This window comes from Ambystoma mexicanum, chromosome 12 (assembly GCF_040938575.1).
Source record: "Ambystoma mexicanum isolate Mex_15411 chromosome 12, UKY_AmexF1_1, whole genome shotgun sequence".
Lineage (NCBI taxonomy): Eukaryota > Metazoa > Chordata > Amphibia > Caudata > Ambystomatidae > Ambystoma > Ambystoma mexicanum.
In genome coordinates this window covers 539,582,714-539,610,680 of record NC_090936.1, presented here as the reverse complement: position 1 = coordinate 539,610,680, position 27,967 = coordinate 539,582,714, and the positions used below count along the sequence as shown (strand labels likewise).

Below are 27,967 nucleotides of genomic sequence, written 5' to 3'. Positions count from 1 at the left end.
AAAACACTAACAGGCTAACAGCCATAGATTTTGGCCTTTACCAGTGGATGCAGCTTTCAACCGTGTCCACTGTATATTATATACACTGATTTAGCACCAACCATGGATTGGCCACAATCTTCGTCTATGCCCACTATATATTCCAACATATAATGTGCACTAGCCATGGCCTTTCCCCTTGAGCAGTTTGTACATCTTTTGGCCATGTCCACGGTCTATTTTAAAATAAAAACAAATGCAATAAGCGATGGCCTTCGGCCGTGCCCACTGTGTATTATACAGCACTAACTGCCCACTAGCTATTGCCTTTAACACAATGCTAGGCAGTGGCAACAGCCTTTGGCTGTGCCGACTATATATTCCAACATATTAATGGACACTAGCTATGGACTTTAGCCATGGCCACCGACTACAGCTTTCAATGTTGCCCACTGTATAGTTTAAAACAGTGATGGGCTACTAGGCATGGCTTTTAACTATGCACAATGGTATTTTTTAACACTAACCAACCATTAGCTATGGCCTTTGGTGCTGGTCATGCCCAGGTCTAAGGCCTAAATTGTTATTAAGGTAATCAAACTTTTCATGAGCTAACTTATAAATTATGTTATGTCTAATTCCATTATTGATGTAATCCGTTATATTCAATGTAATTAGTGTCGTCACCAGTTATGGCACCAGTGAAGTGATCTGTGATGTCATCATTGAAGTCATAGGCTGCGCAACAGGGGGCATGAAATTAAGATGGCTTTAGCATAATATATATATATTAGAGAGAGAAAGAAAGAGAAAAAGATATTGTAGAATGTACTTGAAACTTGCACAAGCTGATTTTTCCAATCATTAAACTAGCACAGAATCACTCAGTGGAGGCGCCAGGGGTCAAATCCACAGATGACAACCTAAAACAGTAGGGACCATCTGCTCCCTGCTGTGGGGAGGGCTAGAGCAGCCGGGCCTTTGTGGAAGATGGCATAAATTGGTAATGTGTAAAAAAATAAATAAAAAAGTGGCAAACACAAAAACGTTTCTCCTGCAAGGATGATCCTTTTTTAAGCTAACGGGGCAGCATGGGTTCCTTCCTCCTTAGCCACGGGACCCCCATACATTCTTTCTTATGAAAGCTGGAAGCTGTCCCGGGCTGCCTTCGTGCACAGCCAGTCCTTCCATGAGGCAGGTCCCTGCGGCACAGCCAGCTGCATGGGCGTTTCCAGTGTAAGAGCATAGATGGCGGGCTCAGATTAATGCTGCCAGGTCCATTAAGAGGATTGGGTGAGCCAGTGTTATTTATGTCCGCGTCTTCAGGCGGGAGCAAGCGAGGGTGAAGTCAGGTTACTACTCCACGAATACTAGAAGGGCCGGACAACGAAGCAGGAAACTTGCACGGGGCAGATTCTCACCTCATCCCAGTTTATAGATCAACTCACTGGAGGGATACAACCTCGTTTCCATTTAGAACAAGTCAATTTCCCTGCTGAAACCCTGAATATCAAACCCATCCATCTGAATGTTCATTGAAAAAAACTTAGTTAAGGGAAGTTAAGGTGATCAGATTCAACACAACAAAACCCATGAAATTCAGAGGATGTGGATAAGTGAGGATCATCTTAACTCATGATGACCCATAGGATCTAATGATGTGTTATTTATATATCACGTACGCCTAAGCGCTTTACATAGAAGACATATACATACAATAATCACCCGACCGGAGTTGGCACTCATTTATCGATGAAAGGCTGAGTTGATATTGCCAGGATTTGAACCAGAGACCTGCATATCACACACAGATTTCAGAAACAAGCGCTTAACTCGCTAAGCTATCTTGCTGGCCACAGATTTATTGGAAGCACAAAAGTGATGGGTGGAAGGTTTTGAATGAATCTGAACCACTGGCATTACTCTGGGCAACCTTCCACGCCACCGTTTTTTAGCCGTCTGTGCCATTGCAAAAGGGGTCCAGCCATATGCAAATAAGTCAGGTACTGCCACCAAGGGTAGCAGCCCAGACCGAACTGCTAGGCCAGGTCCCCTCTGCACAGAAACACAAGCAACCCCAGACATGTTTCGGCCTTGTTGGGCCTCCTCAGTGAGGTGCAGCTTGGTTCCCTATGGCGCAGTGAGCAAGGGACCCACGTCTGGGCATACCCTCTCTCACATAGTGAGACAAACAGTAAGCACAAAAGTGATGGGTGGAAGGTTTTGAATGAATCTGAACCACTGGCATTACTCTGGGCAACCTTCCACACCATCGTTTTTTAGCCCGTCTGCGCCATTGCAAAAGGGGTCCAGCCATATGCAAATCAATCAGGTACTGATTTATTGTGTCATTTTGAATCCCATCTGTTATGTATATGCTCCTGGGCTTTGCAGCAGGGGGTACACAGAGTTAAGAGGATCATCACTTCTCACATGCGCTGAATTTCAAGGGTTTTGTTGCATTATAGCGCATCACCTTAACTGTCTCTTAACTAAAACTAATTTCCCGGGTTTTGTTATACCATAGTTTATTCAAGGGCCCACTAGCCATGGCCTTCGGCTGTGGAACTGTACATGTTGCACCAATAGGTTTCTTTAGGGCCCACTAGCCAAGGCCTTCAGCCGTCTGTGGCCCCTGTACATGTTCCACCTATAGGTTTGCTTCGGTCCTAGCCAGTAAGCACAGCCTTCACCGTGCCCACTATAGGTTTTAATACACTAGGTTTCTTTCAAGCCTACCCATCTTTCCTTTTGGCCATGGCCAGTGGCCAAAGCCTTAGGACGTGGTAACGGCACAGGTTGCACCAATAGGTTTTTATGTGGACTTTCTCTATGGAAAAATGAATGGGAGTAGAGCATTTATTTTTGCTTCAACTCATTTTTTAATGAATCTTTCCCATAATTTCCAGTCTGGGGGAGGGTCGGCCATGACCAACTTTATATTTGGAAAATATCAGCCAAATCCGTCATGCAAGTCAAAAGTTATTAGCAATAAAATGTTTGGATTTCCTGTGGCTCATAACTATACTGCGGCGACTGGCGCACTGTAATGAAGTCCGAGGCCACCATTAGAACTTTGACAGAAGTTCTGAAATTACAGTCCATCCATGAATCGCCACACCCCCAGGGCAGTTTCTAGAAAAGAATGCACCCAGGGTGTAATTCGTTCTCCCCTCCACACCAAGCTCCCAAACATACATGCCACCTTGACCTTCTCCAATTGGGAGAGGTTTGCCCAGGGCTAATTTCCGTTGCATTCTGGGACTTGGAGTCCGGGATTTAGAATGGAAAATCCGGTATTACAACTTCAAATTGAAATGTAAATCAATACTAGGACTGGATAACCATAACTGAATGATGTAGGTTTGCAACTATGTGCAAACCCTGCACTACAATCCCTCCCCAACGTCATTAAATTATGTTCATGTAAATACAGTTATACTGACGTGTACTTGTAAGTAGAAAAGAGTATAGATCATGTTACTACAAACAGGAATGCAGTTTCATGCTATAATCTTTAGGGAATTCTCTAAATGAAGGCCACTTTCCTAAATGTTGCTTCCACAAAAACATCTATTGCTGCAGTGTCATCTATTTCACAATCATTAGAAACAACAATCTAAGCTGAGTGGCGGTGATGGAAGTGCACCAAAATAGTAATGGAACGTTGACTCCGGTGGGGACAGAGTAGGAAGGAAAGTGGCAACATGGAACACGTTTTAAGGGTTTCAGTCATGCTGCTTGACGGCCAATTGAGTTAAAATAGATTTCAGTGTAGTTGTAAGTGATATCTGGTGGTAAAGTGGAGAAGTGTGCTTTAACTTCACAAAGAATAGTTCCGAATGGTGAAAATGGTTGCAAAAAGCAGTTGCGAAAATAAAAGTAGTGGAACACCGCTCCAGAACGTTCCCACTCACTTCGACCACTGCTGGATCGGAAAGTTGTCTTTCAAGTACGTGTTTATTGGTAGGCTTCTAATATAGTGCCGAACGTATTGCCCAGATGCTGTTCCAAATGCTGCTGGAGAAGAACTTAAGCGGATCCGGAAGAAAGGAAAGGAGTTGGTGAGGACATGAAGCAAGTGCCAAGCTGTAAGATTAGCTTGACACCTTGAAGCTACTTCGAAGCACTTATGTGGTAAGAGGCGAGAGAAGTGAGTTAAGTAGGAGGCTATCTAGACATGTGGTTTTATGACGCGAATACTTAGTGAAATTAAGTGTCAAATGGTGCAACTACATGTGCAGGGAAGGGCAACACCTGGCATACACTGAAACTACCAGAGTACGATGCAAATATCTGGACAGTGGCACGAGTACTAGAGTACATGATGTCAATGGCGGTTAAATGGGGGAAATGTTTGGCAGTTTGAGCAAGCATCTGCCAAAGATTCCACTTCCTATTTGTAGGCAACACCTGTAATACGTGATCGTCTGAACATACAACAAAACCTGGCATACGATGGGAACCTGGGCATGCAATTGTAACACCGGCACATCGTGTGGGTACCGGAGCATATGAGGGCAATACATTGCAATCAAGAAAACTCACACTAAACAAGGCAAGCGGTTGGCTTTGTTAATTCTTGATTCCCGAGTGTGCACAAGGATAGTTTTCACGTAACAGGAACACACAGATACCAGACAACACTAAACGAGGTCCATCATCCTCTTACACAGCCTCTCTCAAGTCTTCTAACCTCCTGCTCTAACCCATTACCCTCCAGTTTTTCCGACTTCTGACCGCCCCCCCCACCCCAAGAATTGACGAGCAGCAACAAACAGTGGGTAAAAGTGTTTTTTTTTGTGCCAAACTGTTCCCCCTCACCCTTTGTCCCAGTAAACAGCCTATAGGGGCCATGTGACTCCATGACACCCACTTGAGTCACTGGCTTCCATCTAGCAACTCAATAGAATCTGGGAGATGTAGCCTTGTTGGCTTCAATTGGATTAATGCGTCAGAAAAGGATTTCCAAAAGAAAGCCTAGTTTTCGGGAAGTGGTATCCTGATGAGTCACTAATCTGATCGCCCTCAACAGTAAAACGCACGATAACGACCTTGGTCACAGAGTCCAAGATCATAAAAGATGCCCAATTCCTCCTTTCTTCATGGGTTACACATTACTTCCATCTTCAACACTGCCCACCATTGCCACCTCTATGTTGTGTCTGCCCCCTTTTCCAGCACCAAAAGCAAAATTCCTTTTCAAATCTCCCTCATCACCACAACCCTCCATTTTGGAAGACCGGTATCTGGGTAGAAATTGCCACTCTGTGAAACTAATCGTAGTAAACAAGAAGGGATGCTGAGTCCTTGGGCAGTGTGATCCATCGCCTGCTTTGCCAGTGCCTAAAAAGAACCCTCCCCCACAGACCTCCAAACTGAAAAATATTAATTTATAGACTTGACGATCTTAAAACTCCTTTATTTTCAGTCTTGTATAGTCCATGCAAAAACAGCCTCGCCAATTTTCCTCCAGAACACCACCGCCAGGGCTAGAAGGGAGACTGCCATTCCTGTGGCTACACCTGCGGTCATCGGGAGCCAACCAAGCACCAATGGTGGTGTGGTAGCAGGAAGTGGCATAGACCCTGCAAAGGAGAAGAACAGATAAGATAGGACATTGGGGTCCTGTGTTTTACACCCATTGATTTGTACAAGCTCAATGCAATGCAAAAACTTTTTCCCACCCCCAATACAATAGCGTTCATCCTCTCCATGGTTTTACCCCTGTTCCTGGACTCTGGGGCCCAAGCCCACACCCCAGCTCTCAAAATGTCCCAACAAATTCCCGATTTAGTACAAGCGGCACACAGTCACTCTGTTTGCCAACGGTAAGCACAGTCATTACTCTAATACAAGGGCAAGTCTTCTGGGACTTGGGTGGCGGCAGGGAAGTCTGGGGGGGGCACCATTCTCTACATGATATGGATGTACGCTCTGGAGGAGGTACATAGAGGATCCCTCAGGCTGCCCACTCCATCTCAATCCTTGTCGAACAAGCCCAGCCGCACAGAGAACGCCCCCCCCCCCCCCCCCCAAGGCCTTTTAGGTCGACGCCCGCTCATGTAGTTCATGACGGATGACCATCCAATCCACACTACAAGTTCCCAATCTAGGCATAGAAGATTCAGATGTGAATGCACTAGAGAGCAGGAAGTGTGACAGTAGCAGATGGTGAGGGATCCTAGCCCTGGAAGGCCACACACACCCGGCTGTCGGCAGATTCAAAGACAACATAAAAAAATTGAACAAAAACTATCAGCGGCAAAGCACACAAGCGCTCACGAGAAGACCGAATGGTAGGGTTTGCGAATGCACATCCCGAGGACAGCTCACTTACATAGCATTCAAATCCTAGGAGCAATTTCAGAAGTTGAAGAGTTTTCATGGGTGTGACAAACTAAATGAAATTCAAGTGGGCGGCCCCCACTGGCTTTCCGTAGGATTCATCTTTGGTGGGGAGTTAGTATTCCCCTGGATAGGGAGTTATTCATCACACGTGCGTCCCATATCTTCCCAGGTTAACTCCTTCAATTACGAGCGAAGAGCAAACATGTTGGAGTGTAACAAGGCATGGCTTTTTTATAGGCATTAGTGTTGAAGGACAGATGGAAGCTTGGCTGGATTGTGTTGCCGGAGTACCGATGATCATGATAGGTTAGATGGATGCTGAAGGTCACGTGAATGGATGCAATTGGGTGAATGTGCGGGTATGTTGTGCTACACATGCTTGCACCATTGGGCTTTGCTCGGAGTTGCCACGCAGACACATTGCCACAATAAATCAGGATTCCTCAAACAGGCTGCAGGAAGTGGAAGGATGACGCAGCACATGCAGGCCATCTCAGTGGCAACTGACAGGCTGCAGTTCTGCCGCACCACTCGGGGGGGGGGGGGGGACCAACCACCAAGAGGGGTTGGGTTGTATGGGTGGGGGAGGGGGCAGGGGTACTGGCAGTACACAGCCAAGGAGAAAAGGCGTTCCAGTCACAGGGAGAAATGGTAACAAACACGGAATAGAATGAAACAAAAAAAGGACTGCAAAGTTGCTCAGCCTATGCCAGCAATTATGGATTGGGATCTTAGTGCTATGTAGTTGGCCAGCACAAAACAACCACCTAAGCAAAATGGAACAGCAGTAAATTGAAAAAAACAATGTATCAAACTGCAAGCAAACAATGCCTTCATAAGCAGATTTTGCAAGGGTTTTCCCTGGCATAAACAACTCCACTACATCTTAAAAGAAGGCTGCTGTTGGAATAGAGCTTTAGGCAGGATGCACAATTCATGCCTGGCTGAGCAGTTGCGCTCCTTACAAATATTTACCTAGCGTAAGCTTGCCAAGAGTGCACACTCACCAGACCCATGGAGTGGAGGGTTGTGTGTGAGGCCGAGTTGGATGCATGTGGAGGTAAATAACGCGTTATCAGAGTAGCAAGGAGGAACGGTGCAGACACGTAGAAGAGGCATGGCAGAGGAGCAGAACCGTGAAAGGGGAGAGAGTAAGAGGAGAGATGAAGGAGTAAAATAGAGGAGGAAGGGTGAACAGAGGAGAAGCATAGGTGACAGAGGGAGGAAGGGAGGAGCAGTCAGGAGGTGGGGAGAAGAGTGGAAAGAAGAGAAGTATTGAGAAGGAAGGGGACTAGGAGAGGAGAAAGAGCAAGTGGAGGCACAATCAGGAGAGGCAAGAGGATGTGCAAACCAAAATGGAGACTAGGAGAAGATCGGAAAAAGAGGGAGGGGGAAGAGCAGAGTGGTGTTGAATATCATTGAAGAGGAAAGGAGGACAGAGATGCCGACAAGTCAGAGGAGAAGGGCAATGACAAAGAAGAGGAAGGCACCAACAGAAACGAGCTGAACGAGGGCTGGTGGAGACCCAAGACCCCAGCATGACTTATAGCTTGGTTGAGAAGCACTACTCTGGGATGTTTCCAACCACATGGAAATGGGTTAAGCCCGAGAGCCCACGACAGTCCTGTGTAAGAATGGGGCCCCAAATGTAGACAGCCCCATATGTCAGGGTTGGGTGGTGCCAGTATTCCTTGAAGTGGATAGTATGACATAAGATCTACAAAAGAAAAAACTGCTACAGCATCCCAAAAAGAAGTGTGGGTCACCTTAAAACCCCAAAGACTGAGGGACTTTCCCACAAGGAAGGTGAAGATTAAGGGACAGAAGAAAGGACCGTGGACAACAGATCTATTGACAAGCCCAATCTGTTTTGTTAAATGCTTATCCAGTGAACTCTTAACCCTAGTCCCTTACCTGTCAGTTCTTGCAATAAAAACCCTTGAAACTCAATGTGATGTCAAGTTGATCTCTCAGCGTGACACCCTGCCCGTTAATACATAGGAGAGGGGTTGGCGGCTATGCCCCAGAGTGATCTTTTCTATCCCCATCAATCGTCTCGTATGCAAATTGTTCTACATACTGTTTTTTCTGGTTTGATTCATGTATGTTATTATTGCTTCCACTGTTCATGTTCGATGTATTCTTGTTGTTAAACTGAAAAGCGCCTTGGATTAAGGCACTATATAAAAATAATAAATACAAATACATCATGCTGGTGCAGAAAATTGTGGTAAGCTTCCACCTGTCCATTTGGATGAACAACAGGCACCCAATTAGTTGTGTGTTAGAAGAGCTTCAAGTGGTGCTCTGAGGGATAACTCGGATGTACTTGTGCACCAATCCATAAATACTATCATAACACCGAGACCACAAAGGTAAATGCATAAACTACATAAACTATGTAAAGAACAAGTTACTTACCAACTGGTAACATTCTTTCGATTGGATGTTCCTCCAACGTATTCCACACCTTCGACATGTAATGTCCACAGCTGTGTACTTTGGAAACTTTTTTGACAGAGGGAGACCTGCGTCGGGTCGATGTCCCTATAAGGCCTCCGTCAAGGGCTACGTCACTGGATGTTATAAATAGGACGCATGGCACCTGTATCCTCAGTTTATGTTTTTTCCTCCATAACGTGTGGCACCTATCCAATGCCTGCTCGACTGCACGTAGCCTTACGGAAACGTAAGCTGCAATCGCATAGGAAATTCTCCAGAGGGGCAGGCTGGGAGGGCGATGTGGAATACGTTGGAGGAACATCCAATCGAAAGAACGTTACCAGTTGGCGAGTAACTTGGTCTTCAAATGGATTGTGTCCTCCAACGTATTCCACATCTTTGACATACTCCCAAAGCAGTACCAGAAAATGAAGGAGGGAAAAGTATTTAGAGTACACAATCAGATGGCAGAATAAAGAACTGCCTTACCAAAGGCCATCTTGACCATGGATCGTATCCAGGGAATGATGTTTAACAAAGGTGTGGATAGAAGCCCATGTGGCTGCATCACAAATATTTCTAATAGGAACTCCCCGTTGTAGGGCTCTGGAAATAGCCACGCCCCTAGTGGAATGAGCTCACAACCCTTCAGGAGGGTCCTTACCCGCCAATCGGTAACATTGAGTAATGGTGAGGATAATCCACCTGGACAAGGTCTGTTTGGTAACAGCCTGGCCCAATCAGTGTCCAGCATATCCCACAAAGAGTTGATTGTCAGCTCTGACCCTGGACATCCTCGAAATATGAAAGCTCAGAGCTCTCCTAGGGTCCAACCTATGGAGTCGCTCCTCTTCCTTACCAGGATGAGGAAGAGGATAGAAAGAAGGAAAAAACACTTTCTGGCTTAAATGAAATTCAGATACTACCTTAGGTAGAAAGGAAGGACGTACCCTAAGTACAACCCTATCCTTGTGAAACACAGTAAAGGGTGGCTTAAATGAAAGTGCCTACAATTCACTCACTCTGCGAGCAGAAGTAACCGCAACCAAGAACACCATCTTGAAAGACAATCTCAAAGGGCAAGAGCACAAAGGTCCAAAGGGAGCACCCCATCAGGAATTTCAAAACCAAATACAGATTCCAAACCGGCACCTGGAAAGGGGACGGTGGAAAAACACAAGAGTGAACACTTTAAGAAATCGGGAAATCAAAGGAATCTTAAAGTAAGAACATTCTTCAGACAAGCGCTTGAAGATAGACAGCTCTGCCAGGTAACCTTTAATGGTACCCACTTGAAAGCCCCTGTGGGCCAAAGACAGTAAGAGACAAAACCACAGGAATGGAACACTGAAAAGGATCAACATTTTGTCCTCTGCAACTGTCGCAAAACTTACGCCAACGGTACAGAGATTTTGTTGCTGCCCTCCCGGCCGAAAGCAACACCTCCATCTTATCATCCTTATACCTCAACCTTTCAGATACCAAGCGTGAAGGTTGAGAGTCCTGACCTCTGGATTGCAAACCTGACCACCCACCGACCCCCCTCAACCCACCCCCCCTTCGCACACGCGCACCAGAGAGAGCACATCCTCTCGGTAGGGTAGACGGTGTGGCAGGCAGATGGCCATTTCTAGAAGGTCCGGGTATCACGCTCTCCTGGCCCAATCTGGAGCAATGAGGATCATGTGGGATCCGAACCTCGGTAACCTCCTTAACACTGAGGAATGACGGGGACTGGAGGAAACGCGTACAGCAGTGAAAATGACCAATCCACTACGAATGCATCTCCCAAGGCTCCTCTCAGAGGAAAATTCCATTGAGCAGAATCTTTCGCACTTCCGGTTGGCACTGGTGGCGAAGAGATCCACTTTTGGAGGTTCCCTAAAGGGCGAAGACCTCCAGAAGGACTTCCTGAGCCAACTCCCACTCATGAGAGATTGCGCTTTGCCTGCTCAGAGCATCCGCCGCCGCATTGTCCTCTCCGGCCAGATGAGCTGCTGAGAGTGTAATTCCCTGCTGGAGTGACCCTACCCCCCTTTTGTGTTGAGGTAATGCATGGCCACTGTGTTGCCATCATGATCGGGAAACTCTTCCCCCGTACAGAAGGCAGAAAAGCCTTCAGGGCCAGCCTGATGGCCATCAGCTCGAACAGGTTGATGTCAAGTTTGGACTCTGACAGAGACCAACCACTGGCAATCAAGTCTTTGGCATGAGCTCCCCATCCTGTGAGGGAAGCGTCCGTTACTACAGTCACCTCCGGCCACGGTTGCCAAAACGGCTCCCCCTTCATCAGGTTCCCCTCTTTGGCTCACCACAGAAGATCCTGGGAGAATGATTGGAATCTGAACGGGATCCGACATCTTGCCTGAGAACTGCGACCACTGCATCTTGAGGACAAATTGCAGGGATCACATCCTCAGCCTGCCTCTGGCACCAGAAGAATGCAGGATGCCATGAGGCCGAGCAACCTTAAGAATTCGAAAGCCAGGAACTCTGGGCATGTTGAAACTTGGCCACCATCTTCACAATGTGATGAGCCCTCACTTTGGGAGGCGAGCACTTCCAAGGACGTGTCCAACACAGACCCGATGTACTGGAGCTGTTGGGAAGGTTTCAGATGCGACTGCTTGAAATTGAGGGAGAAGCCTAGCTTGTGGAGGGAGCGGCAGGTGAGACCGAGGTGATCCAATGCTTGCTCAGGAGAACGCGCATGGATCAGCCAGTCGTCCAGGTAGGGGTAGACGTGAATCCCCCCTTGCCTGAGATACGCAGCCACCACCACTATGAGCTTGATGAAGACCCTCGGGCGGAAGTCAATCCGAATGGTGGACCGAAACTGAAAGCCCAAGTCACCAGCCGCAAACCTCAGGTACTCTGTGCTTGGGATGAATCGGCACATAAAAGTAAGCATCCTGTAGGTCCAGAGACACCAACCAATCCTGAGGTTGAAGGGCGTGGATGACTTAAGAAAGTGACCATCTTGAACTTGTCCTTCCTGAGACGTTTGTTCAACCAACGCAAGTGCAGGATGGGTCTCATCCCCAGTCTTTCTCTGGAATCAAAAAATATGGGGAATACCACTGCTTGTTCCTCTGCGCTACAGGCACCAGTTCTATAGCGCTTTTCTCTAGTAGGTCAAGATTTCCTGCACAAGGAGCGGATCTGGAAGCTTCAAAAGAGAGATTCCATGGTGTATTGTCGTGAGGCTGCTGTAGGAAGGGAAGGAAGTAGCCATGGGCTATGGTATCCAGAAGCCACGCATCCCAAGTAATGGCGCCATTCTTCTAGATGCCGAGACAGTCTGCCCCCAACAGACGAACCATGGGACATGGCCTCATGACTATTTGGGAGCAGCTGCGGCAGCGCCCAAATACAAAGAGGCAGCTGCCTGAGCAGCTTTGGCACCACGGGTACTTTTACGCTGACACCTTTGACTGGCGGCTCCTCTAGTTCTACCAAAGGAGTAGTAACGAAAAGAACCTCTCCTCCATTGCTGTCCCCTAGGACGAAAAGGCGAGGTTGACACAGCTGCGCTCAATGATTTTGCCACAGCTTATGAGGTCTGCAACCTCTCAAGGCTCTCGTCAGCCTTGCTGCCAGACAAATGCGCGTCATCAAAGGGCATGTTCAGAAGACTGGCTTGCACATCCGGAGCAAAACCCGACTTCCGCAACCACGCAAATCTGCGTATAATTGCGCTCGCCGCCATGGACCAGCTAACACCGTCAGCCCTGTCCAAACCCAACTGAAGAGATTCACACATTGCATCCTTGCCATCTTGCAAGAAAGCAAAGAACCCATCCCTTTCTTCCCCTTCAGGGATATGCTCAGCCGCAAGAGAAGCAGTTCCACAGAGTGTGTGAAAATCTTTCCAAGGCACAAGTGGAGATGGCAGAGCCCAACCATCTAAGCGTTTGTCGTCCCCATCAAGAGGGATGGTAGGGTACACCGCCTACCTCAAGGTGGCCGTAGCTGCCTGAACCACCAAACTCTCAGGAGTGGGGTGAGACTAAAGCTAGCTGGGGTCGCTACTGGAAGGGCAGCATTTTTTTGTTAACGATTTGTTTACTGCCGGAATTGATTCCGCGGCCTGCCAAGCAGCCGCCACCAGTGCTTAAAGTGGGTCGGGGCAGTCTCCAAAAAGTGGCACTGAGCTGGGGCCCTGCCGGGGCCCCGTCCTACCGCAACATTGGCAGGATGCATTATCCCGTCGCGGCTTGCAATGAAGTCAGGCGAGCTGACAGAAGTGGCAACCAGACTAATGAAAATTAGACCATCCAGACCAGAGATGACAACTGATTACTCTTTCAATTTGTAATCGTTAGCTATTTATTTTGCAACAATCCATATGTCAAATTACACAATAACAGATATATTCATATAAAATAAGTCTCTTTGAACTTAGAACAAACACATCCCTCCAAACGAACTTCATTCACAACTTCTTCATGCATTCATCACATTCACAAACGATAGGAAAAATGATATTTTGTTCATATCACAATAACAATGGCAATGAAGGCATTTCTTGGTGTCACACTTGATTGATTTACAATGTGTCCATCTGTCAACATTTAGAGGCAATGACTTCCCTTTGTGTATTATATTCAACCTTCTTCAGGACAAGAGACGATCGCCAATTCCGCGTGGTCTCATAGAAAAGTGAGGGTGTGTATAAGCAAAGAGGCCTTGGGTCTATAAAATAAGGAAAAATGTGTAAGATGTCATCTCTGTTTCATAAAAACCCATTTCTTGAGTAACAGCTAGCTACTAGAGCTGTGTGCGAACCAGCTCACCTCCTCTGATTTTTTCAGTGGCTGGCGTGTCGGTTCAGTGGAGTAAATCCCAGCATGAGAGATCTCTAATAATGAGCTTCACGTCGTACGTCCTACAGAATAAAGGACATATAAACTCGTAAGTTTATAGGAAGAGTATAGCATACAATTAGAAAAGAACATTAATGAATCGGTACGCACTCAGTTAGAGTAGTGGGGCTCGCAAAATTGTCCGAGCTGTAGGTTCAGTCAGACTGCAGGGGAGGAGACAAAGTGTAAGTGCTTCCGAATTATACACCCATATGTCGCGTAACTATTATCACAATATAAAAAACTTGCTTTAGGAGTTCTAGTAAATGTCAGCTCTATAGAATAGAACAATTGTGTGAAGGGCCCACAATAGGGAGCCCTGAGCCTACACATCTGAACATCAGAATGTCTAAGTCTCTGCAGTGAACTCTAAACCACTCGTAAAAAATAGAAAAATGAAGCTTACTTCTTTGGTTCTCTGTAATGAATCCCTTGGAAGAGAGTACCTGTTGCTGGTCAGTCGCAGATAAACGAGTCACGAAGCTGTAACAACAGTGCACGGTTTCAGATGTGGAGCCAAATGAGCACTAACTGGCATAGACTATATCTGCTGCCGTCTACTTACTCAGTGTTTACCTCGGCTCTGTCCGTCAGTGTATGAATCTGTTGGCGTTCCTCCGACGCTTGTGACTGGCTGCCACTTCCGTCAGTCATAGTAACTGCCTTTGGTGACCCCTCGCGCGAGCGGTCACCAGAGGCAGTTACTGTCCCTTTGTTTCCCCTGGTCGCCGAGGCGTCTTTAACCCTCGGCGAACCTGGGGATTCCTCGACATATTTCGAGGTTTATAAAAGATGGCTTTGAAAGTACACAATTCAAGCCATCTTTTATAAAGCTTTGCTGTCCGTATTCAAAGCTTTATAAAAGATGGCTTGAATTGTGTACTTTCAAAGCCATCTTTTATAAACCTGAATTGTTTAAAGAAGATGGCCTGAAAACTAGACAAACCGTAGGGTATACACACAAATATATATAAACGTTATATATTTGTGTGCGTACCTTACTATGGTTTGTGTACTTTGCAAGCCATCTTTTCTAAACGTAGAAATATGTTACATATTATGCTTGCAAATTACTCTGTTTGACAAACTGGATTCTCCATGGGCGCAATTTGGCTCATGGTCTGCAGAAGGGGAATTTCTGCGAGCCTCTCGATTCCTGTTCGTGTTTGGAGTTTCATCGTTAAACACAATTACTAGGCAACGAAATGGGAGCCTGGGCTACCAGAGCTCTACACACAAGACTAGGAAAGGGACTTTGGGCACCCCCCCCCCATATAGTCTCAGAGGTCTGCGTCACAGAGTGGGTAGTAGTGTACATCCCCAGGGTCACCCAACTACACCACTCTGGTACTGGACGAGGAAGGGAGCCTCAAGGAATATCACTACAAAGACCAGACATATCTCACTAATAAGCCAAACTATAGTTAGGCAATTGAAAGAGTACTCACACCTGCAGCTTATTCACAAACCACAGGTGTATAAAAGGTGGGAAGCCACAAGAGCACAGAGTGAAAGAAAGGGGAGACACTGCTGGGAGCTGTTGGATGAAGAGCTGCTCTGTGACAAGGATCAGAATATCAGGGACTGCAGAAGCTGGTTGTCTGAACTGGGATGGCGTGAGAACAGGAGTTCTCTGGTGCAACTGCAAGGCAAGAGAAGGTGGCATGCTGAAGGGCCAGCCTTCTAACGAAGAGGCAGAGTGCTCATTCTCCCGTGGCACTGCAAGAGCACGGGAGTGTCTCAGGGGTAGAAGAGGGAACCTTGGAGGAAATCAATTTGAAGAGAGTCCAGTGTGACATGCGGGGAGCCTGGAGGAAGCTGGCGAGTTTCAGAGACTAGGAAACCCAGTGTGAAAATGAGAGCTGTGAAAGAACCAGTGATTGTGAATGCATACACTGTAGCAGAGTGGTCGCGTGGGTCTGAAAAGAGCAGAACATGTTCTAGAAAGTCTGTCCATCAAATTAACAATCACATAGTGTTAAAGGGAGCGTGCACCTTGAGAAAAGAGAAAGTTCTGAAAGGTTCCAATCTGCGAAATAGAAATTTTCAAATGGTGTTAACAAGAAACAATATTTAAAAATCGCTCAACTTATAAAATATATAAGCCTATATAAACATCGAACTGAATAGCAGATTTTTTTTCTAAATACCTAACTAAATGCAAATCAAGCAATGGAAAGACATCCCCAGAAATTGTGAATCTTTAATCCCACTAAAACTGAAATTAAAACTAAACTAGAGTGGAGTGGAAATCCATTGCACATTGAATGGCATAAAACCAAGTAAAAGTATAATTGAAGTACTAAAGAAAACCAGTGCTTCTGTTGTGAAATATTTTGAACTTGGGGAAGGGAACCCCAGGTCAGGATTCAAACTATTTCCCTTCTTCTCCAAGGAGGATAATTGAGGCTTTGTTATGAAACTATTTCACACTTGGGGAAGGGGTTGGAAAGAAGCTGCGAGCTGGAAGAAGCTCAGAACCTACACTGTTTTCCTTTGGTCGCCGATATCCCTATACATTGTATGAATTAGTTACGAGGACAAGTATAGGTTATGGACATGGAAAGATTCTTCAGTTGAACTCCTTGACTCAGATGTTCCTTAGTTTTCTTTAGGAAGGGGAAATCCCACCTTAGTACAGGGCAGGTTAGGCCTTTTTCCATCCTTACTTTACAGTTAAAAGTGTTTATTTTGATATTTGAAACTGTTGTCTGTGTCCTTCATGATGCCTTCACAATTGCCAAAGTACATCCACATCGAGGTGGTCTGTTTTACCGTCTGCCAAATACGGCTCTGTGTCTAGATTGCACAGTGGCCGGGCATGCACAGTGTTCTACAGTTACAATTTCATCAACCCTGCAGAGTCCATGTACGGTAGGCTTTAGGCAAGGACATTGTTGGGCCAATTTTATCCAAAGACTCTTCAAGGTTGAATTTTAGTTTCAGGTAATCTATACGGATGCAAGAGTTTAGAAACTGCGATACAAGCCCGGTGCATTGGCTTCATTTGGCCCTTAATATAGCCTTTACTGGATCTTTTTGCAGCTAAGTCGATACATAACTTAATCTCTCTTCCTGTCTTACTTCCATTAAAAACTGGATGTCATCCCGCTTTCTTTCCCTCAACACTGATAAAACTGAAGTCTTATTCTTTCCCTCCAACACTCTTCCCCCTCCCTCCTCTTCATCTTTTATTCACTTCCCCCTCTAATCTCCCCATCTCTGCCCACGCTCGCAATCTAGGCACTCACTTTGACGCCTCCCTCTCCTTTTCCCACCATATTTTTTACCTCTTGCGCTTGTCAGTACTACCTTTTCAACATTCGTAAAGTATGCTCCTCTCTCACCTTCCATGCCACTAAACCATCTTCTCTCGCCTCTTCTATTGCTCCTCTATCCTCGTTGGACTCCTTGCATCTCATCTCGCCCCCCTCAAATCCCTCTACCGCTTGGCCATCCATACCCTCTGTCTCCTTGCCCCTCACCACTCCATTTCCTCTTCGCTTTCACCTTGGTTGGCTTCCCTTTCACTCCCAACTTAAATTTTATTTCCTCCACCTCGTCTTTAAAGCTCTTCATGATCTCGCTCCCCCTTATCTCTCCTCTCTTTCTACACCCCTTCCCGCTCCCTTTGATCTGCTGATCTCTACCTTCTCACCGTCCCCCTTCCCCCGCCGCCCATGTGCCTCTTCACGTTTCCGCTCCTTTCAGCTCCTAGCCCCCCTGCACTGGAACTCCCTACCTCTCTCTATCCCCTCCATCCTCACCTTTTCCTCCTTCCGTGCCTCTTTAAAATCTCTTTCTCCATTCCCCACCCCGATAACCTTTACCCCCTCTCATTTCTCTCTTCCCTTACATCTTCCCCATCTCACCTCTCCCTACCGCTCCCTTTTCCCCCTTACCTCTCCCTCCTTAAATCTTCACCCTAATGCCCTTTCTGTTTCCCTCATCCTTTCCCTTCCTCACCCAGCTCCTTCCCTTACTTACCCTCACAGGTTAATTGCTCTACTTACTGTTTTATTGGTTTGATTCATGTCTTGTAAACTGCTTCTACTGTTATACATTTCGAAATATCTTGTTATAATGTAAAGCACTTTGGATTAAAGCGCTATATAAACACAACAAATACAAAAAAATACAAATAACTGTTCACGATCAACATCTATTAGGTTTGCCTTCATGGTGCTCTTGAATTTAGTGAGAGTAAGATTGATAGGGGCCCTAATTTTGTTTCCCATCTGCTATCTAATTTCAAAAGTGATCAAGTGACCTTTTTGTTCAATTCTAGCAAAGCCTTACACCACAGGCAATCATGTTCAGATGTTCGCTTATTGGAATACATGAATTGCTGCAGAAGTAATGTAGTCTTCACTGAAGAAATGTTCAGTTCACACAGTGGGTATTCTAGAGGTAAACTACTGGTAAACAGACTGGAGGGCTCAATAATGTTGATATTGAAACTCTTCAAATGCTTAAACTCTTTCCCTTTATTCCATTCCCATACCACACACCCAAAAGTGAAATTTGGGCATTATTTAATTTGATATACTGTAGTCAGGGCTTCGAGAGAGTATCCAGAAATTTGAGCAGCAAATCTTTTTAAGGCTTCCAGCTGTTGCTCACGTGCTTGCTTATATTCTAGGTGTGCTCTCCGATTTAAATAGCGGTCAAAGGTTACGCCAATATATTTTTATCCTTCAGTGTGTTCCATCGGATTCCCTTGTAGTTTCCAGAGGCGCTTCTTTTCTACCTTTCTCTTATTTGATTGAAAAGTAATAAACATTTGTTTTGTTAATGTAAATTGTTGTTACTAGTAAATATCATCAATTGATTGAATTGATTGACTAGGGCTTGTAGTCCATTCGGAGTAAAGTTAAGCTACAAAGGGGGGGGGGGGTTCGGCAACAAGAGACAATGAAAGGACAGCCATGTACAAAATGGACCGAAGAGAGGCAAGAACACAGCCCCGTTTTAGACCTGTGGTGGTTCTGATGGAGGCGGTTAAGTCACCATTAATGTCAGTTCTTACAGTTACATGTGGTGTTCGTATATCGTGAGTTAATGAAGTCGAGTACCCCTCGAGGGATGCCCCATGTGTCTATTTAGGCCCAGAGCATCACCCTGTTCTATTTGTCGACCACTGTGCTAAAATCCACAATGGCCACATATACTGGTTGCAGAGATTCCAGTCACTCTCCACAATAGAAGTGAGAAGCATCAGATTGTCCGTGGTACAGCAATGCTTGCGAAATCCCAGTTGGTTGAAGGCTAATATTTGTTTGTGCTCTGCCTATTCCGATAATTCTGCTAACAGAATCCTGGAAGGATTTTGACAGGAGCATCAAGAATTGCCAGGATACAATAGCTATTTAGGTAGTTGTGTGGACCACGTTTATACATGGGTACCACTAGGCTTGTTGTCCAGGAGCTGGGTAAATCCACTAAAAGCACGAACAGACTGAAATAGTACGGCGAGAACTACACTCTTAACTGCATGGGTTTGGTTCATTAATGCATTGAAGATGCCATCTGGCTCCAGCACTCTAGAGTCTTTGCTATTTATCACATTTGCAATATCCTGCTCATGTTCCAAATTCCATTGTTCTGAGGCCCGAACCGGTGCTTTCCCTTGCCCAATCGAGTTGCACAAGGTGTTCTTTAAATGGCTGTCCCAAGATTCGCAGGAGGCTTCAGTTCTCAGATTCGTAGGAGAATTATCGTTTACCAGTTTGGATCTCTCAGATTAGACGCCTCCAGCAGGTTATCTTGTTCTGGTTTTGGTGGGCCTGCAACCAACTTCGAAATTGTGTTTTGAGGATGTTCCAGTGCTTTGCAGTCTTCAATGACTCGATGTGCGAGTACTCTTTTCTAGTCGTGCATATTTCGGTCAAAGAGATTTATGTGGATTTTTAGCTTTTGTTTGCTCAATATGTTGTGCCTAGCTCTAGAATTGGTTTTGGGAAACGTTATCGGGACAATTTTGGAGAGGAGAGGTGCGTACTCCTCCTGTATGGTGGCAGCTTGTTCAATCAGCATCGCCACTTCCCCCACCAACAGATGGTATCCATCTATGGGGAGCCCCCGTCCAGCAGCTAGTATGGGCTCGAGTGCTTTCTTGCAGAAAACATTGGTCTGCACACTCCAACGTCTGTTTCCGGATGATTCTATATGCTCCCTCATTGATGTTCACTCCTGTCTTTAGAGCATGCCAGGGACGTCATTCACAAAAATGCCAGGGGTAGCGGAAGTGACATCACACGACCCTTGACCCCCCCTGATGACATCACTGGAAGTGATGTAATTTGACCCCACCCGAAGTGATATCACGGGAAGCGATGGCTCACCCATTGACAAAACAGGAATTGGCATCACATAGCATTGTACACTACGAAAAATATGGTTATTATATCACTATAATGTGATGTACATTTCATACAAGAATGGATCGCCATAAGTATCATTAATATTAGTGTGTATAGACCCATATTACCAAATTACTGTGAATGCATGCAGACCTCCATGACCAAATGATAAGGATGTGTTCTATAGCACTTCCGCTTAAGCGCTTTATATAGAAAAAATATATACCTAATATCACCCAACCCTTGTTTGTACTCATTTATCGACCAAAGAAGGATGAAAGGATGAGTTGAGATGTTTAAGAACAGACTAAAATTAGTGACTCACCCCCTGAAGTGTGCCTGAAATAAACATTGAATGAGTCTAGCAATTGTATAGAATTCCAGAAAGACACATTTGGTATTCCTATGCTTTCTTATTTAGGGCCAGTGCTGAAAGTGTTAGACTTGTGGCACGCCTGTTTTTTTTATTTTTTTTATTATTTTTTTAAAAGGGGCCTGAACAGGAAAGCCAGCCACTCCAGAAGTAAAGAACGACATGGTGCTGGCCACACAGCCCAGGAGCTTGCATTGAGAAGAAAAAGAAAAAAAAGCAATTTATGAAAAAAAGAAAATGTAGATTTTTTTTAGTTTATTTTTTTTTTTTTTTTTTTTTTTTTAGAGGTCGCAAGGGTGGGAGACCACAGAGGTTGCAAGGGAGACCTCAGAGATCGCAGTTGCAACCTAAGGCGACCCCTAAATGATGTCCTTGGAGCATGCCGTTTCAATAGAATCTAAAGTCACAATAAGTGGAAGGTGATCGCTAGCAGGACAACCCCATGTAGTTTCAGGAAGTTATTCCATTTTCTTACCCCGATTGCTTGAGTTGTGCCAGAGGGATATTTAGAACCGTTTTCACGTAATCAATTTCTGAATGTGGGAGATTTGCATTCAAATCCACTATTAGTATGTTAGTCCTCCATAATAGCCTCAATTTGCATCATAATTGCTAATGTATGATATGTGCCTGGAGGTTCATAAATATTTATTACAACGGCCGATGTATGGTGTCTTAACCAGCTCCCCTCAATGATGCCTCCAATACATAATCAGAATGTTCCTTTACTTGCTTAACTGATAATGTATTGGAGACACTAATGAACAGACAGCCCATCCGTCTACCGAAATGCCCCTTCCTAGCAAGGGCCTGAATGTGGTTCCTGCCATCACATTAGAGAGTATACTCCCCATGTCTCCTGCACCGCCACTATGGCACAATCCTCGAGGTTATTCCAAATTCCCCCCCAAAGTCTTGGTAGTTGGCATGATGTCTGCTATTCCAAGAGAAAACCTGCGTCGCAATGTTAGAGTTGGCATATTACTTGTGTCTGCAGTGCTCCTGCTAGCAATGTCCCGTCTCATCCCTCTGGGATGGCAGAAGGGGTTGGCGTTGGTGCTGCAACCCAAGTCTTTCTTAGCTCGCTTTTGGCGATTTTCGTGAGACCATTTCTCTCAATAGGCCATAAGGGGCAGTAGGAAAACCTGCTCCACCCAGGTTGATCCAGAGGACCTGGCTTCACTGTTGCGATGTTTCCACATTTATAGCCAGTTTCAGAAAAGCATTGTAGTGGGTCAAAACATTTGCCTTAACGGACCCGGAAACGAGGATGACCACCAGATACTCCTCTTCCATCTGGTCTACAATTAATATATCGTTGGAGGTAATAATATGCAAAGGGTATAACTGATGAAATACTGATAGAATAGGACTGCGATTGAGTATGCATTGACTAGAAGTGCAGCATAAATATTTAATGTATATACCCAGCTCCGTCCGTAGGATACTCTATGGTACTTGTGTTCCCATTCGCTTGTGACATCCATCATTCCAAGATTGATGTATACGGTAAGAGTTTTGTGACCTCCCTTGTGTAGCAGATGGGTAGTACTCTCCTGTATGATCCATACAGTGCCGCCATGCATCTCTGCCTCTTCCGGTGATTGCGGTTCCACTTGCACAGGCTCAGTAAATATTCTACTCCTTCCATTCAGATAGCTTGAGTCAGTGCTATTCTTATTGCAAATGCTTACATCAGCAAGTTACATAGTTAGGCCTGGGACTCGCTGTGAGGAAGAACACCAAGGTCCCTTTTCCCTTTTTTTCCTTTAATGGCATTACGTTGTTAATTTAGAGGATTAGATGACCTCCGCTCCTTTGTCTCCTTGGGTTGTTTGACACCCATTGAGATGTGTAATTCTTCAATGTCCCTTTGATCCAAGATTCTTCACGCCACATGTGATTTTTGGCTTAATTCCTAAAAGATCTACATACTGGACATTTAATTCCTGATGCAAACGCATGGAGAATAAAAACAAAGTCTCCGAAATTTGATCAGTCAAGAACACAATTCTTTATATAGTAGATACTACTTAATCTCCTACCCCAAAATATTTTTAAAGAGCAAAACATAAAAGATTTCAGAAAGCGGGAAACTAAACTTAGAACAAATTCATGCATGCAATCAATAAAACAAATCTTCATTTAAGTTTACAAATTCAACTTGCTGGATCATTATCTTAAAGCTTGCCTAAGATAAGTAGCTTGTTTAAAACAACGATGACTGATTCGGCTGCATTACGAGAATAAAGGTTTTCTCTTTAGTTTAAACATTTGGCTGCAATTAGCATAGGCACCAACTATCTCTTACTCGGTCTTCGGTACCAGGGCCATTAATGCCAAAGAAAATGTGTAGGGATTTTTGGTAACTCCATAGCACAACAGACATTTCTTCACTTCCTCTCCATCACTACAGATCAGGCTGGTCAAGCCTCAACCACGCAATGTCCTGTGAATATCTGATATGGAACTAAAGACATCGATTTGCCAAGGTTCATCAGTTCCATATATCCAGCCCCCGAAGGCCTAGATCCAACCACTTTCTAAAGTTTAGTCCACTTGTATGGCAATGCAGTGCACTTCAGAAGTTGCCTGGATTGTGGTGGAATAGTTACTGGGTCAATAAAACAGGATTATTTCTCAATACCACAGACAACATCGAATTTAAAAGAACTTCCGTTATACTATTCATAGCAATCATTCCTCTATAAGGTCTTTGAATAATTACCACAGTTTAAAATCTGCAGATTTTAATCCATGCTCTAGCCACATTATACAAGTCCTTTCACACATCACTGGTTTCATTATGGATCACTTGTTGACCAACCATAAAAAATAAAAACCAAGTTATTACAATAGTATTTAAATGCTTGCCTTTAAATCAGCCCATTTATTTGGCCCATTACACAGCTTGTGGATCTCCATACGGATATTGCTGCTTTTGTAGATCTACACCTCAGCTTTTTAATAGTGTGTGAGAACTGCCGCTATAGGCTCATTAGCATAGCCTTTGAGATCTGATCTGCCCAAGTCAAATTGGACACAAAACAAATCCCCAGAGACCAATTTTAGGGGCTCATTTACCATAAATGAGAGTTTCAGTTCCATCCTCCGGCCTACACCTATTACTTTGGATTTGCCAGCGTCCGGGTCAGACTATACGGCTCACAGAAATGTACACATTCAAAAAAGGTTTTGCTAGGGTGTTCTCAGTTCTATCCAATATCAGCACCTCTTCTGTGAACAACAGTATGTGCATAGGTCAAGTCTTAATGCAAGGGATACCAGGTGTGACCTATTGGTGCATGCAATCTAAACCACTGAAATATAAAACTACAAAAAGAGCAACCACAACATAAGCCTGGTGTGCCTCACGAGTAACCGGATATGGTTTTGCCCTTAGTCACCATTTTCCAAAATGTCCACTTGGATAATTGTCCTTATAAAGTGCCATAACGCATGCATGCAAAGCTATAGGAACACAAATTTAATTAACCACATTTTGGTTATTTAACCACATTTTGGACTTGGATAGCGGAAACAGTAGTAAAATTGACACAAGCTAAGAATAGTTTCTCTTTCCGAACTTAACATTTGGCTGAATATTGCATTTTGTGTAAGACATTGATAAGGGTGATCACTCTCTTTCTGAAATCTAAAGCAACAGGATTTTCTAGTTCACAGACAATTCTCTTTGGATCTCCATATGAAAAAATGCGGCCTGGTAATCAAGAGCTATAGCTTGGTGTGATGTTGGATCCAATCAACAACTGTGGGCGGTGTGAGGGAGAAGAAACCCACAAGCAATCCCTCCAACAATTATATGAGCTTTTTCTAGTAAACAAAATATTTTTTTTGCAAATCAGTCAAGCAGAGAGATCAATCTAATTGCAGTTTATCAAAAATACATATTTTATTATCTCATCAAATTAAAAAAGTATACAATTAATTTGCTAGAACAGTACAAAGCAGACAGTTTGCTAAGGGAAAATACAGGTGTTAACCATCCACTAAGACAAATAAAGTGCCCAGTGCTGTGCAAACAGAATCAATTATGTAAAACTCACAACAAGCACACCATTCACACTCGTGCTATTCCAGTCATACCATTTTATAAAACATCACACATCCCAACATGTTTCCTTCCTTTGAAGACTATTCTAAATAGTACCAGGACATTCATCAGGGGCTACCTGTCTGAACAATGTAAAATGCTCCAAAAATATGCAGCAAGCAAATAGTTTAAAATTGGCTTTTTTACTAAAGTGAATGATATTGTATTCTTAAGTATTACTCCAACATTGTTGTCTTCTCTTGAACAGAATATCAAACCTTACCCTAAAACAGAATGAGCATTGGTGTGAGAATACCATATGTTAAGGAGTTTAAATCTCACTGCACAAACCAGGTATCTGGACAGTGCTCATGTATATTAATTACACCAATTCAATTAAAAAGAAAAACAGGACTCATGGGCTAAATTAGTCAAAAGCACCTTACTGGAAACTAAACAGTTGCTCACTCGGTAGAACTTGGACAACCTTTCCTACGGTTAGCAGTTTAATATCAAGCGACTGCATCAACCTGCCTACATCAAGCTGTAGTATTGTCTCAAATATGTGGGACTTACCAATCAAGGTACAGGTGCCTACACTGGTCGACAAAGACTACAACAAAACTGTTGGGTTCGGAGGGGCGGCTGGCACCCTATTAGAGATCTACGTGTCTTCTCGAAAATGTGTGGTGTTTGTTGTTCTAAAAAGATTTTTTTAAAAACAACATTCCATCTTAGCTGACACCAAACATGAGGTTGTTTGCAGTGATTTGAGAATATTTGTTTCACCTACAATTTGAAGGCGGACTTGACAAACGCGTTCAGATTCTTGCGTGCTCTCCTATATCAAGGATCACTTCAAAGGGCTCAAGAAGGGGTACAAAGAGACAGGCACAACAAGCAGCTACTTCATGTTGGCGTGATGGTCCTGTCCTCTTCGAGGATGTGATCATCTGCAACGTGCAGTTTGTACAGACAAACCATACGTTAAGATGTATTGCATTTCAAACGTCATCTTTTACAGTTGGAATCGAAAAAGGCTAAGGGTACTGTTTTGGTTGTGCTCCAAATGGAACAGTTGATACGAAAGTATTACCTGCATATTCAATTCAAAAGGGTGCTTCTAAACATTCGAAAAGGAAGAGCTGCCTTGGCGAGATGACATCGGCATCTACGCACACAGCTCAACAGGGTTATGCCATTGTTGCATCTGGGAAATGCTAGATTTCGCTGCTCCCGCAAGTTTCTTGGCACCTTAATGGCAACAACATACAAAATGCCACATGAGCTAAACAGTATAATACGCATGAATCCTCAACATCCTGCAAAGTGAATTTCCTTGCCAATTTGTCGCTTTGTGGTGCCTGCTGTGCGCCGTGTCCCGTATCATCAACAGTATGTGTTTCTCCTGTGGTCTCGCATTCACCGTTTAAACATTCACGGGATTGTAAGACCTTTTTCTAATGGTTACCAGAGTGAGGTGCCTCCAGCGTTCGCTTTGTATCCCTTCAGTCCTTTTACTTTTCGTGCACTTCATCTTTCTCTCTCACAGGTGCTTGTGACCATGGTTACCACAACGCATCCGCAAGCCAAAGACGACACCACACGTGTACAGATACGCCTGGGACATTAATATAAGACTCAGATGTTGGAACAGACAATGGGGTTACTCCATATCTCCGTATTTGTACTGCCTCATTTGCTGTACGAAATGTATTATGAATGGAAATCGGGTTCTTGCTCCGTCAATTATATATCAGTTTGCCTTCTGTTGGCATCATGTCAAATGACCACTTTGTGTTAGCACAACGTTCTCAACTGTCATACCAGCCAGTCTATTTTTTGATTGAAACCTTTGAGCACTTTTAGTTAAAAAGATTAAATGCTGCTCTTTAAGAATCAAAATTATCATGGTTGCTGTCCATGCTTGGTCTTAATTTGTACAGGATTGACCATTTGAGTTACTCTGGTCGATGTATCGTTTCAACCCAGGGGTCCACCATTGGTGCATTCAGTATACGATTTTTCAGGCACCTTCTGTGTTCACCTATCCTCAGTTTGATTTTCCTTTCAGTTTTACCAATGTAGATTTTACTACATAGGCACCAGATGATATATATTATCATGGATGAGTTGCAATTTGTGAATTGAGTTTGCTTCCATGGTAGTGTGTTTTCTTTCATAGGTCTTAAATTGATGTTGTTCAGTGTCAGATGGTCTAAGATTTTTGCTTCTTTTGAAAGCTATTATTGTTCTCGGAACAGGCTGGGTATTGTTTTCTAAAATGTTCCAATTTCTCGAAATTATCTTTTCGATTGCATTTGAAATATGGCAGTAAATATTCACAAAAACAAGTTTGTTCTTTACTTGTTTGCTGGCCGATCCTTGTACAGAAGTTGTTGTTGCTGGCTCTTTCCAGTGCTTTTGCCGTGATCTTGTGGAGATAGCCATGTTGTTGCAGACGTTCCTTCATCCTATTGGCCTCTTTCATCCTATTGGCCTCTTTCTTTTTTTGTTTAAATCATCCTTGTTGGTACTGTCTTTTGAGGCGGGGAAATTGTCCTAGGTGGAGATTATCCCTCACGTGTCGTGGATGAAAGCTATTATAACATAGAACTGAATTTCTATCCGATATTTGTGGAAAGGTTTGACAAACAAGATTTTCTTAGTTTTTTCAACTGACCGTGAGGTCCAGAAAATTCAGTGCTTCTGTACTATAGTTCGATGTAAATTTGAGGAATCTATCCTGGGCATTGATCCATTGGCAGAAATTCTGTAGCTCCCCTGTGCTACCATTCCAGATGAACAACATATCAATGTAGCGCCTCCAGGCCAGTCTGTTTTTAGCATATGGATTGTGAATACTGAAGATTTTGTTGAGTTGAAAAGCCTCCATATAGTGGTTAGCTATACTTGGTGCGAGAGTTGCCCCCATTGCTGTGCCGTGTATCTGCCTGAAGAATTCCCCATTGAAATGGAAAAAAAAAATACTTTCCATCAGGGTCATTTCTGTGCATCAAAGTATGAAAGAAACAGGTGTGGTTGTAACTGTAAGGTCCTGAAGCAGCTTCTCTTCGAGCATCTCAATTGATGCTTTCTGTGGGCTGCTTGATCAAAGAGCAACTACATCAAGCCCACATAATATATGCACAGATGGATAAAAACCTATTCCTTTAATTTCTTTGATTTGGGTAGTGTCTTGTATGTAGGAAGCCATTTTCTGTACCATTGGTCGTAGAAAGGCATCTGCAAAACATCACAATGGTTCAAGCAATGAATTTACCCCAGAGACAGTCAGTCATCCCGTTGGATCTTACATCGACTTATGAATCTTTGGTACTGTATAATTTTGGGTACTTTAGATCTTTAACATCCCGAGAGACCTCGAGTCCCCATCTCCCATTCCAGACACATATACCAAAGACATCTCTTGGTGTACCAACATTCAAGAAGCACTCCTCTGTAAAATTGCCAGGTTACAAGCCAAAATGGAGTCAAAGAAAGAAAGTCTCACCTTCGCTGACAATCCCATATCTCCCAC

General features: G+C 44.2%; 1 protein-coding gene across 1 annotated transcript in view; it reads right to left on the bottom strand.

The window, feature by feature from the left end:
* Positions 1–5,377: 5,377 nt before the first annotated feature.
* The window catches only part of LOC138512998 (zona pellucida sperm-binding protein 1-like), a 258,139-nt gene continuing 235,549 nt past the window's right edge, over positions 5,378–27,967 (bottom strand). Inside the window, exon 12 of the mRNA XM_069627714.1 lies at positions 5,378–5,567. Coding sequence (XP_069483815.1) covers positions 5,407–5,567 — 161 coding nt within the window. The 3' untranslated portion in view covers positions 5,378–5,406. The remainder of the gene's footprint in view (positions 5,568–27,967) is intronic.